We start from the raw sequence: 16,835 nt of genomic DNA, 5'->3' as shown, positions 1-16,835 counted from the left end.
AAACCACAAATAGCTCAAATTTTTTTAATGCCATCAACAGAGCCTCGCAGCTATTCTGTTCGACTCCATCAAAAAAAAAACAGATACAAAATACATCAGAGAAACTTCTTGATCCTTCGACCAATGGCATCGGGCCCGACGATTGCTCCAGAGCATGAAGCGGCGTCAATCAGACCCTAATTTATACGAGCGTAATTGTCGGGTGGAATCCATTTTCATCGGCTGTGTAATCTACCCTGTATGTCTTGCCATCGGGTCCCCTGTACTCAAAACTTCCAGTTACGGCCATTGCCTCATTCTCAGATCCCTCGTTCTTAAGTTCAGCAGTTTCCTCCCTCTTTTGTCCGTCACTCTGCTCATAACTGAAATGATAACCACCAACGCCAATACTGTTGTTCTCCTCAGCCCTGACAATCGTTATATCTTGGTTTGGATTGCCTTGTGGTGCAGCATATGCAGTTGCAGCTAGTGCAATCAGTAGAATCAATATCTGAAATTTGTTATTCATTTTGATAATGTTATACGGGTTTTTCGACATAATAGAAAAAAATATTGATATATCAACATCTGGATAAATATTCCGACGTGACAATTATTATTTCGATGCATTGATATGATATATTGATACGTTAATTCACACTATATTCTGGTATCGATATTCCGACGCTCTTCAAGTTGCGATGGAGTAGTTGTTATATTCTAAGTAGCGAATATATTCAATCTATTAGAAATATATTGGACGTGTTCATTTCGACGTTATTTCAATCGAATATGGATTTTTAAACTCGATAACTAACAGTTCGAGAAGAAAAATAAAACTAGTAATTAATATTAATGACCAGTAAAGTCCAATGAATGACATATTCGATTCATTAATATTTGAAGTACGAAAATTTTACAGAAAAATAGATTATAATATAAGTACGCAGGTGAAATTTTGATACCAATGAATTTGAAACATTAATCGCGGAAAAAAGTTGTCGTTGCAGAGATTTTCAACAAAAAATAATCCCAAAGACCGAATCACTAAATTTATGATAATTCCACTATCGATTGCCGTAAGCCTCCATGAAATTTAAACTTTAAAAATACGAGGAAGATGAAATAAGGCGTCTTCACTTTCACCATTGCGCAAAAAATGGGTTTTTTTATGACGGCCACTGAAGGGACCTTCTCGAAAACTTGCCCGAAGGACGACCATTCAATTTTTTTTTATGTATTTCTCTTTTTATTTTTCATCTGAGCAGAGCGGAAATTCCCGATGCAGGCGATAAGAGGACCCACCGTTTTATCCATGATTACACCTTTCGTTGAATCAATCAAATATACAGGGCAACAATTGTCGGTTTTTTTTTTCACTTTGTAAAAATATGTAGGCAGACCATCACTGTACAGAGGATTGCAGGCAATCGTTACCTTTATATACTCGGAAAATGCATAATCCCCACCATTGGGATGAGGTGAAGAGATTACGAGATGTACTCATCCCAGGTGCATCTTCCAACCGCTCGGGGATTACGGGTATGACGGTGTCGGTTGCTATTGGCGTGGTGGAGGTAACCCCTGGTCTTTCATTCCTCAGTGACGAAAAATATTAAACAAAACTTTTCGTCTCTGAGAGTTCTCATTGTCTTATATATAATTTTTTAAGCAAACTTATTTAAATGAGTGCGTAAGTAAATCAGTCCATATACTTCGATTTTGTTGTTTACCTAATTCTAGTGATATATTTTACAGAGAATTTCTGCGGCTCATAATTTCGAAGTTTTTTCATTCCTTTTGAGAGAAGAAAATGAAAATTGATGTGATGAAACCTCATGATTGTATATTGTTGGAAAATTATTGTCACTTATGAGTGATATAAACAATATATTTTTACGTTTCTAGAAAGGGATTGAAGGTATTTTTCCAGTCGGTTATCAATAGACTTCTTAATCACGTTTCTTCAGTTCAGTGCTAAATCATTCTTCGATTAATCGAAAACAATGATCGTAAACAAGTCATCAGACTTCCATCAATCTATCATCCCTTCCATCATCCGTTTCATAATGCATCTGAATGATGGCACATCTGCACGGTAAAATAATCATGAAATCCGAGTCATTAAAATGGGAAAAATGAATAATTAGAAGAAATTAAAATACTTAATAGTGTCGAGAAAGTGTCAAGACACATTTCTTGTCAGTAATTTACTCAACTTTAAACATCTTTCAACGACTTCTCATAAAATCGTGAGTTTCTGGGATATAGGACAATCACGAAAGCTATAAAAATCAAGTGTTTATCAGATCGTCGATTTTTTATTCTGTATTTCAGAAACAAAAAACAAATTGCTAAATTTCCATTAATCTGTCACTCATTGGGTTAGTAATGCCCGTAAATCATTACACATTTCCATTCCAGTCATCACCACATTGACAATGGTGAACTTGACACACAAATCAAAATAAAAATCTCCACCGACAGTTTGTATCGTTTTTCACATTTTGATTGATTCTAGAGAATGGAAATTGTTAAACCTTTCATCATTTACAAAGACTGCGTTTGTAAGGGAAAAATGTTATAAACAATTTTCTCGTAGATCCACTCGTTGCCGAGATAAATGTCTAATTACTGAATCTAAAAAATATCTAGAGCATCGATAAATTGGAAAAAGCCATCAAATTTCCACCCCTCACTCAACCGAGAGATCGATTAATCGTTCATCTTCTTCACGAAAATCACATCGTCGATGATTCTGAAAAAGCTGCAGTGCACCTCGACAAATGTCGAAAGAGGGAATTGTCGACGTTGGGTCAGGGCTCGACTTGGCGGAGGGAATCCACAGTAACCCCTGACCCGGGAAAGAGTATCGCTTTGACGCGCCTTAGAAAGTTTAAAAGCCGAGTAAACCATCACCAGGTCCTCCTTTCCTCTGACATATCAGCGATACCGGCGAGTCACTGGAACACCATTCAGGTGGGTATGACATAATTGATCAATTGATTGACGACACGTCTCTCCTCTTCCCTCATCTAGACGGTGAGATTAATAACGTGTACTGGGGTGAATTTTTTTTTTATTCCCTGTTATTCATGAATTTTTTTTTTCATTCTCTTATTTATTCAGGCAGAAGGCAAATCACGCTTACGTCCTTGCGCACTGTGACATTTGGATTTTACGGTGAATTCTCTTTTACCGCAGAGTGGAGCCCAGCGGGCACATTGGCAAAGCCACGAGGAAAGTTTGATGTTACGTAATTTTTCACCATACCGAGGCGATTGGTGACCTTGCCATTTGGAGATGCTACCGCTAGAGAGAAGGGGGAAGGAGGGAGGATGTTGGATGTAAAAAGGTGGAGGAATTCATGAAGACAAAATTTTTCACGACGTCACTTTTCATTTTTTACACGGAAATGTACGTTTCAGAAAAAAAAAAATGCCAAGGGCGGTTTGTTCCCCATCTCACCAGACAAATGTTGAAAAAATGACTCTTGACGTTTGCCATACAGATGTCCACCCCTTCGTAAAATGTCCTAGGACAATTTCTCCTCGTCGGACATCCTGAGACAACTAATGCAAAGAACTCTTGACATTTCTCCAGCAAAAATTCCCTCTGAAGCGCAATTTTGTTTGCATTCAAGTGAGCATTTATTGATGAATCTCGGACTAATGTAATGTAATTTGATTCTTTATTATGAAAGAAAAATAATAGCCGCTGGACTACTTAAATATGCCCCCAACAGATTTGCCCTTTTGGTGCAGATAAATAATTCAGAGGAGGTATCAATTCTTCTTTTACTCAAATGGGGGAATTATGCTAGGGGGTCGAGGGGGAGGGGGATTGCGTGCATGAAATTGGCCTAGTTGGAACAATGGTTGTGAATCGAGTTAGGATGAGGTGAAGCTGTAATTGAGAAGGCAGTGGACCTGGACGAGCTTCCGGAGGAGATTCTGCGGAGGTTTTCAGGGGATTGTGTAATATTCGGTGAGACCTTTGTGGGATGTTTGGGTTTTTGCGAGGAATGGGGTGATATTGGAGTTGATTTACTTCATGTTGACGCTGTGAACAAATGCGAATTATTTAGTCAAATTTTTTCGAAACAAATTTCTGATCAAAACAAGTTTTTTTGGTGGGACGAAAAAGGCAAAATAATTTTTTTTGTGCTTATTATTAATTATTTAATCGATATTTTCTTGCATAGGAGATAACAATCTTTTCAGATTTCCAATAGACTTTCTTGATTTTAAAAGGTCAAAACAGGGAATGAAGTTTCGGCCTTCAAAGTTCGAATAATAAAATCATTGAAAAATTGATTGCAATATTTGCAAATGTCATTTACAGATAAGTTTCTCTTATTTTTATTTCCACGTATGCATTATCATATAACGCAATCAATAAACATCTCAACAAATGGTTATAAGTCTCCATCGGTGCATCAGTCCGAATAAATCGTTGGAACTTGTCGATAAATGTCAAAAGGAACGCATTGAACTCAAGGGCAATGGAATCGAATGAAATGTGTCTTGAAAATAATTCCACAGACCGAATCATCAATGGCATTATCGAAAATGTTAATAGTGTACCATTAATGTTTGCATGTTCCTGATTTTTTAGTAAAAAGAAAATGTTCATTTCATCACGCCAGGGTCTGCAACTAATTTTCTTTCATTTTTTCAAATACCAGACTTTTCACGACCATTAAAACATTCTCTTTTCGGTAAAGGAATAAATGTCACTCGTTAATTCGGCCCTTCGACTTATCATTCAAATCATGCAAATAAATAAACCCCTCATCGGGATCGATGAGCTCGTTAGTGTTTAAACAATTATCCGATAATTACCACTTTTTACCGACCAATTTGCGACGCACACGTGTCAATGCATATAACCAATGCCTATAAATTAATTAATTATCCAATCTCAACCCCACATTTTTAATGTTTTCTCCACACAGTGTAAATTTATGTTGGAATAAAGTACGGTGACATCAGTGATTGCATCAAATTTATTCAAACCTCCATTTGGTAAAATCAAATTAAATAAATTTTCCCTCAACTATCGATTAACCCGCGAATAAAAACGAATTGAAACAAAGGTTAATTTCAAACTAAATGTTTATAGCGGTATATTCGATTAAATTTATCTCATTAAAGGCGACTTCATTTAATTGAAATAAATCATTCTTGAGTGTTTCACTCCAAGACGACGATGAATCCTCGAGTGAAGTTATCCCGCTAAAGGATACGAACTTATCCTTCTGCAAGCGGTTGAACCAATGGGTATAAGCGTCGCTGAATGGTGACATTTAACGCCGCAGTAGGGTAGACAGACGGTACAACAGGCCACCAACAATATTACGCAACATTACGGAATTCTTGGACGAACGGAGCGAGTTTACAAGTTTGAGAAACATAGCTCACCGATTTGAATATCGAACTCGCGCCCAGAACTCGGTCCAATCCGCCCCCTCCCCCCCTTCCATCCCCGAGAACCGGGAGAATTTGTATTTTTATTTTTTAGATAAAAGATTCATTTTTTCTTCATTCAGACGTGTTGACTTACCCTTTACCACCCGCGCGTCTGGACGCAGAAACGTTGAACTCTCACTTCAGAATATATCGATGGAGTCATTAGCATATTAGCGAGCTCATGGGGCCTTACGTAATATCTCTACTTTCTTTATCTTGCCCATGGACCAGAGATCCTCTTCTTCCTCGGCATCATCATCATCGTCCGATGCGTCTTTTAATGGTTTTATGTTTGCTTTAATGGCAGGAGGGTAGATGGCTGGCTGAGTGGGACAAGTTTTCTTTTAAATATGTCTGGAGTCCAAGAAGACGACGAAATTTCCGTGAGAAAGGTTTTGGATAATGGCATTGGGGTGGGAAAAAAATTTGAAAAATAAAAAGAATTTAATTACTCTGGGTTCCAAGATGTTTTGCAAAAATAGTTGTTAATGACGTGGTGACAGCTTTTTTCGAAGATGAAAAAAATATTCTGATGTGTTGCCACTGTCTTTGTCTTTTTTGTATAAAGAAATAAATTTGAGATATTCATAAGAAATTGAGACGTTCTTTTTATCCCTCGATGACTGATTAAATTTATTGTTCATTTACGTAAAGTTTTAAGGACTCACGGACAACTAGTCACTAATAATGCAATATAGAGAATTGATGGGACTGGTGCAACCGCTTTAATCATTTGTAAATGATTTTTAAGGTGAGTGGAGGACAACTGTTGCAAGAAAACTCGTTTGTTTGAATATGGTAGTCAAATGAGAAGGATGAAAGGGAAATTGTGATTACGAGGCCTTTTCTCATTTACTATTTATGGAAAAATTAATGCCGAATGTCGGATGGGATTTGTTTACGTTGCTGGTGGCATTCCTATGCATTTATTCTTATCGTTTTGTCGCGATGGTGTTTCGTTGCTGATTTATTGAAAAATTATGCTCATGTTCTAGAAAATTTACGGTTGGAAATTCGTTATGGGTAATGATGATTCTAATTCGGTTGGACTGAGTTACTGCATTGATTTGATGGCTAATATTTTTGCAATAAATGGAAAATAATTATTTTTCAGTCGCTACTGGCTAATAAATTTATTATTATGAAATATGGGTACATAACGACTATGTTTGTCGCGTCTATAGGTTGTGCATATCAAATGCAATTTTTTGATGATTCTCTATTACTTATGCGATGCATTTCACAAAAAAATATTTAAAAAATCAGCGATTTATTTGTTTCAAATGTCGTGAATTGATTCGAAAATTTCTGGAAAATTTGTGTTTAATTTTTTTAACGTCGAAAGATATTTTAATAGACATTGTAATTTATTTTAGTTGCATTGCAGTGTTAGTACGAGTATCATTTGATAATGAAATAGCTCAATTGAACAAAATAATTGATTCATCAATTAAGTAATAAAAATCCCTTTCTACTAAGCTAATTCCTCACTACGTCTCTCCACAAATCAATCTTGAGTTTTCTCTCTCAACACTCACATCAGACACCCATCGGGATTCATTCTAATGTTTTATGAGACATCTAATTTCCCCCATCTCTCATTAGATCGCAATTAGCGAATTACTTCACTCCTGCATCACGAACAATTTCCAATCCCAATCAAATTTTCAGCGACCTCAATTACGCAGGGCGTATTAATTTGCGAGTAAAAAAAACTGAAAATTCCGTGAATGACCACTCAACATTTCTCCCCGACTCTCATGACTTCGCGGAAGAAATATCTTGAATGGAATTTCTCCCAAACCGCGAGTATTCATTACGTGTCACACTTGACATTCACGGATGTATTGAAAGTTTTGTGTGCCCTAAAGAGGCTACGAATGAGAAATGGTTTGTCGATGGTCTAAAAATAGATTCTAAGATTGAACTTCAGACTAGATGACTGAACAATTAAATTAATTAGCAATTAAATTTCAACTCGAATTACATTTGAGGGCATCAAAAAATAATGTGTAACAATTGCAAGAACTGCAATTGTTTTTTAATTTTTTTCTATTTCGTGAGAAACGATATTGTTCGCTCTGGGTTTTTAAAAATATTTATAATTCTTCATTTGTTTGCAGTTCAGGCTTGCTTTTTTAATAGTAGCATGAGGGAGTCTGTGTCAAATGACATTTCATCACAATTGATAATAGGAAATTTAATTTCCATCTGATTTTTATCATATGCAACCATCGAATCTATCCTATTCCCTTAAGAGGAAGGAAATATGTTGTAAATATGCCGTAGGTTGTGTCGAATGATTTTGGTATTGTGTGTGATCAGATCCGTCCGCCAATCTGTTTTTTCACTCACTCCATTGGAAAGAGAGAGCTCTAGTGGGAGGTGACGGGCGGTATTTCGAAACATCTGAGAATTTCGGCAGAAGGCTCTTGGGAAGATGAGTGGAAGAAGGATTAAATAATGGGGGTATGAGTGGGGAACCCGATTAAATCGATTTTTTGGGACTATATAAGGTCCAGCCTCTGCCATCGAAAGACATCAGTTCTCTCTCGACTCAAGTTAGTCACATAAATTCACCAAAAATCAACATGAAGATGGTTTGTGCCTCGGAATAATTTTTATTACTGTTTTCATTAGAAAAGTGATAAATCGAGTTCTGAAGATTCATTATCAATTTTCGCTATCTGATTCTCGGGGTGATAAGTGGTACCAGCCGCTAGTTGTAGAGAATTGTTTTATCAGCGGGAATTCTATCAGTTGCACCAAAAATATTCTATTCGTCTCTAAAATCACTCGACACGGAGATATTTGTGGAATTAACAAATCAAGTGAACTGTCGATTCTTTTGTCACTTAGTGGTTCGAAAAAAATTTCACGGATATATTTATTGAAATATTTCCATATCCAGTGATTTTATGCGAATATATCACAGAAGATTTTTAGAGTTTAGTGCTACCACTCATATTTCTCGAGATATTCTCCAAAAAATCGAACATAACTGTTCTTCTCTATAATTTAATTTATCAATCGGTGACTAAATCGGTCCCCAGTGCTCATAGTTTTTTTTTTCATCCCCCAGATCATTGTCCTCGCTGCCCTCGTGGCCATCGCAACCGCTGCTCCCCAGCGTCCCCAACAATCGGAGGTTGTCATCGTGAAGCAAAGCGAACACAACAACGCCGGTCTCCCAGAGCCATACAACTACAATTATGAATTGTCTGACGGGAGCCAGAAACAGGAAGAGGCCTCATTCGAAAGCGCCACCAATGAGGAAGGCAAGCCCGTCCCAGCCATCGTCGTCAGGGGGAGCTACAGCTTCGTCGGCGAGGATGGAGTGACCTACACCGTTACTTACACCGCTGACAAGGACGGATTCCACCCAGTCGGTGATCATCTTCCTGTTGCCCCGGTTGCCTAAACTTGCTTGTGATGAAAATGGATAATGCATTTTAAATTTTAATAAATTACGTATTTTATCAAAATCACGAGTCTTATCTTTATTTTTTTCTCTGTGAAATTCATGATATTTGTTACCTTCTACCTGCAGATTAGTAAATAAGGAGTAATTAGGAGATAATGCTAATGCGTTGCTAGGAAATGCTGCCATTCAGCAGTGAAAATATTGAAAAATTTACTTTTTCACGTATCAAACCAAAATTCTTAAGATAAAGGGACCAGATTTAGGTCACAGGTTGTTTGGAATACTTTTCTGGTCATTTTTTAGGTGTAAAGGTCTTAAGACCTTTATGACGTAGTCAGGAAGAATTAGCAGAGGCAATGCATTGATGACTTTTTATGAATGTGATCTTTGATTCAGTGAAAAAGCACATAATAAAACTGAGGTAGCCCAGTGACCAGCTTATCACTGGTCACTGGCCCCACTGGAGATCGGAGCTGTATCCTGCTCAGTCCCAGTCCTCAGCCAGGTTTTTCGCAGGTAATCCCTCATAATATTCCTATGATTGTCCTCAGGAAAGAAGGAACTAGGATCCGAGTCGTGGAGGATGTCGACTCGAACCTAAATTTGGGAGATTGGGATTACCCAATCACGATTGTCCCTATGTGACCGGCTTTGCCAGTGTTGGGTCGACGTTTCGTAGGAACTAAAGACTAAGTGACGGTTCAGTAGTCGCAGAGATCAGGTACAAATGATTAAACCGATGCTCATAATGCTGATAAAATACCTAATTTATTTTAATTCAAGAAGACAATCAGCAGGTGAGCACTGCCCTCGTTGCTGGGCGAACTGACTCGATCTCCAGCCCTCCCTGGAGATGGTCAATGCTGCGTCTGCGTTGATCATTTGTTCAGACGAAAATCTGGCCCCACGACGCTGAAGACATCTGACACTTCACACTTGTTTATGGGATCACTCAGGTGGTCCAGGCGTACAGAGCCGTCTTTGTTTCGACTCTAAGAAAAAGCCTGTCATAAGACATCGAAAACATTGTCCCCCACATAATGAATATATCGAGAACTCGTTCTTTAGGGAAAAAATTGTGAAACTTGTCACAGTATTTTTTAATAAAGCTATCTAGTGTAAGAAATAAATGTCTCCCACTAATTAATTATATGACACGATCTTCATTCAGTTTTTAACATATGCGTTTTAGTGAAAGACTCGATATAATTCTAGCTGGATTGATAATCCGATGTGGTTAACTCGAGAGACCGTTCGAGAGTGACCCTAGCCCTTGGTTCGTCCAGGGTGAGAGGTATGAGCCAACGACAAGGCCCTTTTGTCTATTGGATTGTTTAGGTCATAAACGGCTGAATTGTTTGCTGTATTCTTCGGTGACGTTTATAATGGGCCGCTTGTTCGAGCTATTTCCAAAATATTCCCCATATTAGCGTTAAAGTATTAACAGTAATTAATAAAGGAATTGTAAGTCCCTCAATTTATGTGAATATTTTTCGAATATTTTTAATTGGCAATTATTGGATTATGGAATTAAAATAAATTGCACTTCAGTTTGTATTTTATTCACTATCGTTTATTCTCTTCTGCTTGACAAATGTTAATCAGACAAGCGAGTAATAAAACTTTTCCTCCTTTTTTATATATTCGGGGCCCTACCGCAATAAAACTCTAGAACATATTTCCAGAGGAGAAAGAGTGAATTTTGTACTTGGGGAAATCTCCAAAAATTCAACAGCAATCAATTCTAAGAATTCAATTAATCACTTTTATACTAAATTCAATAATAAGTCATCTCGAGGCACACACCATCTTCGTGTTGACGTTCGTTGAATTGAGGCATCTGACTTGAGTCAAGAAAGGGTTTGATGTCTTTCGATGGCACAGGCTGGACCTTATCCACTCGCAAAAAATCGATTCAATCGTGCTACTCAATCGTACCCTATTATTTAATCTTTCTTTCACTCATCTTCTCAAGAACATTCCGCCGAAATTCGCAGACGTGTCGAAATACTTGTCGTCGTCCCCTCCCCCCCCCCCTACTATCTGATCAAAAAATCCGGTCGGCTGCTGAAAATTTCGGAAATATCGTATTGATAATTGACTTGAGATTGGAGGAAGCGGCGCCAAACTCCAGATATTTTATTCCCACTTTCAACGAGAACTTTATGTCCTGGGGCTGATCATAACCGGCGAGTACGTGCCATTTCCGGATGACAATATCTCTCGAGAAGTGAAACTCAATGATAAATATTTCGCTCGAAGTCACAGAATAGCTTTCACAACGTCATTGTTATTATATTTAAAAATTCATTGCTTCTATTTGGGATTTTGAATGGGCGAAATGGCAAACAAATAGCCACTGTTGAATTATTCATGCAGATTTCTCGAGTCAAAAATATATTCATCTGGATTTTATATTTTATTTTCTGTTTGCATCCAACAAACATTTTTTGGGACCAAACAGGTATTCGAAGACATTGATTGTTCGGTAGGACCAAATGTTTGAGAATAGGGAAAGTGTGCGGTGAGGTCAGCAGGTAAATGTCTGAACGAGGGTGAGTTTCTCCACCGTTTCAATTTTTATTAAATTTCTTTTAACCGATGAAATGTCGTACAGGAAAAAACGGCCAAACTAAATTGGATTAAAATTCAATTTTTTCATAACGACTGTAAAAAATTATAGGAGTCACAATTTTTTGAGGAAACACACCACCATTGGCCTGTAATATCATAGGAAAATTCTAGTTTATTTGATTTTTTTTTCTGACAAAATCTCACTTTCAAAATTATTTAAACTTTAGCAATTCTCGGTTGATATTTAGTTTTTTTTTGGTCGGAAAATAATAATTTCTTAAAATGATGTCATTCATGTTGAGAAGGTTGTGGATTTCTCGTAAAAATGCTGCTGTTAGTAGTTCAGAAATTAAAAAAATGGTAAATTAATTCTAATTTGAAGGATCTCCAGAAGTCCCAGAAGAGAACTGCTTGGACTAGAAGGATCCTTTCTGAACTGAGAATATTTTCGCTGGATCGCAAGTGGATTTTCACCACTTGCACTACTACCCGATCTCCGGATGTTAATGAATCATCAGAATAAATTTCTGCGAGTGCATAATTCAATTTTACAACTCCGCACAGATAAATTCAACATTATTGACCCCAAATACCGGAAAATTCGATTCCACAAAACATTATCGGGATTTTTATTTGCGTTTAATGATCCTATTGATCTTTTAATCCGCCGAACGAAAGCATCGAACGATGAATTTGTGGAAAAATATGGTTACGGCTTTTTTTATGATTAAAAAAATTGTTTTCGATGGGAAACCAGAGTAACATAGTTACTGCCTTCGGAATGTGCATTTCTGGAAATTAAAGTCCCCGTAGAAGGTCATTATATTGATGACGGTGGCATCTTCAGGTATTAGACTTCAAGGCTCCCGGTGAAATATTCAAATGTTTCGTTTCGGTTTCGAAAATTGTTGACATTTTGGTGGGAAAAAAAACTGACATTTACCTGAAACTCTTGAACCCCCAAAATAATTCAAATCACGTGCTGACACCGTGTTGGCCCTAACGAACGTCTTCGTGTTTCGAAGATGAGCCGCATGTGGCCCTTTCATTTTCGTAGGTGGGCCGAAGAGGGAGGGGAAAGGGTGTCGAAATAGATGATAATTTTCCCGTAGAAATTTCTAATCATCATGGGCTCACGGTTGAGAATGTGATAAAAAATGGGTGGGGAATAAATCGATTTTTTGCAGTATATAAGCTCCGAGATGATGATCACTCAGCACCAGTTCCTCTCGACCCAAGTGTCTCACAAAAACTAGCAACGTCAACATGAAGATGGTGTGTGCTTCTAAATAATCAATTGAATACTAGAATCATAATTATTCATAATCATCGATTGATTATTCGGTTGATTAAATTTCAAACTCGATAAATTGAATTGTGACTAAAGATGAATTTACCGTCAATTACGGAATTGATAAGGATTTAACGAGTGTATCAATGAGTTGCTCAATTCATTAATTATCCAGTGAATAAATACAATAAATGATATAATTTTTAAGGCTTTTATGGCAATCGGGGAGAGTAAAAAACGGTTGAGATGTCGAGGATTTTCTATAAATATGATCTTTGATAGATCAGAAAACCACGTGATAAATCTGAGATCGTTCAGGAGAGTCGTATGAACTCTATTAATTTCTAAACTAGTCGGTCATGCATACCATAAAATAGGATATTGATAATTCTACCGTTTTCCCTACATTATCGACGTGTCGGCAATATAGGAAAAATCGCGGGTACGTCGATAATGTAGGAAAAATGCTAAAATTACGGCCGTCTCGTTAAAGCTCATGCATAAGTCGAAACTTTAGAAATTATTTTTATTATTATAATGCTCGTCGTCCTGGAAAAGTCCGAAAAATGTATTTACAAAAAATCAAAACTTCTGGATTTTATCAAATTTTCATTGATCACGTCATCAATACTTTAAGCAGCGGGAATCCCCACTTGCTTGGAATTTATAAAGCTGTTGATTTGTTCAGATCATTGTCCTCGCCGCCCTCGTGGCCGTGGCAGTCGCTGCCCCTCAACGCCAGCAGCAGGAAGTTACTGTTCTGGAGCAGACGGAGCACAACAACATCGGTCTCCCCCAGGATTACAACTACAAGTATGCACTGTCTGATGGAAGCAGGAAACAGGAGGCCGCCCGCTACGAGACCGCAACCGGTGAGGATGGCAAGCCCGTCCAGGCAATCGCCGTACAGGGGGAATACAGCTTTGTTGGAGACGACGGCGTCGAATACACCATCAAGTACGTCGCTGACCAGGGCGGTTTCCGTCCAGAGGGTGCTCATCTTCCCGTTGCTCCTACCGCCTAAATTACCATGTGATCAAGCGAATTCCCGTTAAATTAAATAAAAGACCATATTTTACTGACATGTTCTGTTTGACTTTTATTATTTATTGATGAAATTCATTACATCGAGAGGGGAATGGGAATTTTCGGTATAATTTTTATTTCTTCTGCGGCATGACGAGACATGATTAACACATTTAATTACTTTTTTTAATTATTTTTATACGAAATACTGTGGGGAATATTTTGACATTAACTCGAACAACTGACACAGTGTGAACGTCACCGAGGGATATGACAAACACTTCGGCCGTTTAGGACCTAAACAATTCAATAGACAAAAGGGCCTTATCGTTGGGTCAGACGTCTAACTCTGGACGAACCGAGGGCTAGCACTCAGGGTTTGCACTCTCGAACGATCTCTCGAATAAACCACATCGGATTATCAACTCAGAATTATATGGAATCGTTCACTAAATCGCATGTGTTAAAAACTGAATAAAGATCGTGTCGTATAATTAAATAGTGGAGATATTTATTTCCTGCAATACGAAATTGGTAATTTTTTTATTCTATTCCAATCCTCTTCCATCACTTCCTTCTGTTAGGCCCCTTGCCCATACAATTTGCAATGGGAAATCATTTTTCAGTTACTTTTCCAGGAATGAAAAAGATTAAATCTGAAACGTTGCTTGGTGCTTGGTATGTGTGGACAAAAATTAATTGTATGTCCATAGCTGTTCTCAGTCCATGTCAGTATTGTATATTTTTTCTGAGAATAGTACTGAAAGGTTTAGGATAGTTTTAATAAGCCGAAGCAAAGAGGAATGAATAAAGAAGGGCCTTTTGTTAAATGGGCCCAGAGTGTAAAAACTCTGGTCACTAAGAGTCAGTTGATCTGGAGACATAATAGGAAAAATTTACCTTCTGCGTGCGAATCGTTTTTATATTATTTAACAATCTCTGTTCATAATCCAATATCTGTGATAAATAACTTGGGATTTTTCATTGAGTCGAAAATGCCAGAAATATTATCATAAGACATATCTCCAACTACCTCACGTAGTTGATATATATGATCATTTTAGAGTTTGACCGGTTTCTTCATTTCAAGGCCTCATTGTAATTATTACCGGGATCATTTAAATTTGAAAGCATTCAGCTACTGCTCATTATACTCGGGAGATTCTTATCTTCATCCTGTTAGAGAACGATCCGTTTTTCTCCAAACTATAAGACCTGATGAAACTCCTCAGTAATTATCCTACCTTTTTATAAAAGTGTATCGAAAGTCATCGTTTCTCTATTTCAATCGTTACATCATGTGTCCATTTCCATATTTATGAGGTTGACGTTTCATGTAAAATTTCGTAGTAATTGTTAGGAGAGCGATGGTAAATTTGGTTTATGTAAGGGGAGGGGGCATAACTAGATTCCAAATTTTTTAGCCGCAGGAGAAGAAATTTCCAATCCACTTCAATTTTCAATTTCTATATTACATGAATTATAATTTTCATTCTAAATGGGAATATCCAGAACGTAATGATGCAGTATCTTCGATTTGTCAAAATATAATTTTTTTCTTATAAAAAAAAATTAATTGAAGATTTTTCTTAATTAAAATTATTTTTCATTATTTTCTAAAGTAAAATTATATAAATTGTTTTCTTCTTACTGAAAATTAAAAAAATTGATTTCCTCGAAATTCTTCGAAACGGTATCAAATTAATGTTTCGCACGTCAAATTTGATAATTTTTTTCTCAATATTTTATTCCCCAATTAATTGACCCATGATGATTCGCTGCAACAGCCAGCACGTCCTTGCATGACTAAATTATTCCCTCCTTATTGTTACTCGATCGAATTTTTCGGCATTTCGAGAACTTCTGAATGCCGAGAAGAAATAACGAGATGAGCAAGCACCTGTTCTATTCCTCACTCTCTCTGGGCAATAGATGGTATCGCATTACACAATAATGAATGTCCACCCATAGAAATTTGGTAGAATGTAAGGAAATGAAAAACTCATAATCATCCAAAAATAACGAGTGGGGAAATCATGTAATCATTTTTTAAAGGTATATAAAGTCCGTTGAGATACTTATTCGACATCAGTTCTCCTCGATTTAACAGTCAGTCAAGACTAATTCACAAGAACTCAACATGAAGATGGTGTGTGGATCTTAATTATTAAAATTTTAATCACTAGCTTGCGAATCATCTATCAAACACTAGACTAAAAGCAAACCCAGTTTTCGCAATCATCAGTGAAGTGCAAACATCATTTGGGAAAAAATCCAGTCCAACTGGTCTCGAGCCAAATCAGTTGCTATTTTTTAATTAAATAAAATTATTTTTTTAAAAAACACAAAAATTAATTACAATATTCACTTAAATAAAATCCTGTGGCTGATATTTTGTTAAAATATGCAAACTTTGATCAGACCTCTTGACTTTATTGATTATCAAATAATTTCCCATTTTATTAACGATAATTTTTGCCATTAGTGTCTATTAATTTCGAAAGACGTGTACCGACTGAACTGATCGATTCATTAGCTGTTGATTAATCCAATTGTTTGAAGAGTCGAGGAAATAATCTTTATTTAATGATTATCATCAGGACACATTGATTAATTCAGAGTTAATTTCTGCAGATCATTGCACTCGTCGCCCTCGTGGCCGTCGCCGCAGCTGCCCCCCAAGGTAATGTTTACGCAGTCCGGGAGAGTCTCCATGACAACATTGGTTTGCCCCTGGGGTACCAATACGGCTTCGAACTCTCCGACGGCACCGTAAAAGAGGAGCAGGCCGATTTCAATCAGGGCATTGACGAGGAAGGCAAACCCGCCAACATCATATCCGTCAAGGGCCGCTACAGCTTTGTCGCGGATGACGGCCAAGTGTACACAATCGAGTACATCGCCGACGAAAACGGTTTCCAACCACGTGGAGCTCATATCCCCGTATAATTAGCAATTAAGATCTTTATGTTTGACTATTGATAAGTTTCAAATAAAGTGACCAAATATTTTTTTTAATCGCTACTTTTATTTATCAGATTTATCGACCTTTAGTGTTATATTTAATGAA

General features: G+C 37.2%; 4 protein-coding genes and 1 long non-coding RNA gene across 6 annotated transcripts; 4 read left to right on the top strand and 1 right to left on the bottom strand.

The window, feature by feature from the left end:
* Positions 1 to 8: 8 nt before the first annotated feature.
* LOC135165103 (endocuticle structural glycoprotein ABD-5-like) lies at positions 9 to 1,432 on the bottom strand. The gene is made up of 2 exons (XM_064126052.1): positions 1,285 to 1,432; positions 9 to 490 (listed from the first exon to the last, which is right to left on the bottom strand). The coding sequence occupies exons 1-2, from the start codon at positions 1,294 to 1,296 to the stop codon at positions 182 to 184; spliced, it is 321 nt and encodes a 106-aa protein (XP_063982122.1). The 5' UTR covers positions 1,297 to 1,432; the 3' UTR covers positions 9 to 181.
* A 906-nt stretch (positions 1,433 to 2,338) lies between these two features.
* LOC135165172 (uncharacterized) lies at positions 2,339 to 3,750 on the top strand. 2 transcript variants are annotated; one of them, XR_010299436.1, is made up of 4 exons: positions 2,339 to 2,546; positions 2,635 to 2,958; positions 3,109 to 3,334; positions 3,408 to 3,750. It is a non-coding gene; the product is annotated as an uncharacterized LOC135165172 (long non-coding RNA). The 2 variants fall into 2 exon arrangements; XR_010299435.1 differs by having other exon boundaries at positions 3,109 to 3,750.
* A 4,159-nt stretch (positions 3,751 to 7,909) lies between these two features.
* LOC135165096 (flexible cuticle protein 12-like) lies at positions 7,910 to 8,935 on the top strand. The gene is made up of 2 exons (XM_064126046.1): positions 7,910 to 8,050; positions 8,533 to 8,935. Exons 1-2 carry the CDS (start codon positions 8,042 to 8,044, stop codon positions 8,869 to 8,871), a joined length of 348 nt encoding a protein of 115 aa, XP_063982116.1. The 5' UTR covers positions 7,910 to 8,041; the 3' UTR covers positions 8,872 to 8,935.
* A 3,731-nt stretch (positions 8,936 to 12,666) lies between these two features.
* Positions 12,667 to 13,906, top strand: LOC135165128 (larval cuticle protein 65Ag1-like). Its single transcript, XM_064126106.1, has 2 exons — positions 12,667 to 12,723; positions 13,428 to 13,906. The coding sequence occupies exons 1-2, from the start codon at positions 12,715 to 12,717 to the stop codon at positions 13,761 to 13,763; spliced, it is 345 nt and encodes a 114-aa protein (XP_063982176.1). The 5' UTR covers positions 12,667 to 12,714; the 3' UTR covers positions 13,764 to 13,906.
* A 1,999-nt stretch (positions 13,907 to 15,905) lies between these two features.
* On the top strand, positions 15,906 to 16,714 carry LOC135165409 (larval cuticle protein 65Ag1-like). Its single transcript, XM_064126673.1, has 2 exons — positions 15,906 to 15,914; positions 16,400 to 16,714. Exons 1-2 carry the CDS (start codon positions 15,906 to 15,908, stop codon positions 16,712 to 16,714), a joined length of 324 nt encoding a protein of 107 aa, XP_063982743.1.
* Positions 16,715 to 16,835: the final 121 nt, after the last annotated feature.

The sequence above is a fragment of the Diachasmimorpha longicaudata genome, chromosome 8 (assembly GCF_034640455.1).
Source record: "Diachasmimorpha longicaudata isolate KC_UGA_2023 chromosome 8, iyDiaLong2, whole genome shotgun sequence".
NCBI lineage: Eukaryota > Metazoa > Arthropoda > Insecta > Hymenoptera > Braconidae > Diachasmimorpha > Diachasmimorpha longicaudata.
Note: the sequence above shows the minus strand (reverse complement) of the source record. Positions and strands in the feature narration are given on the sequence as shown.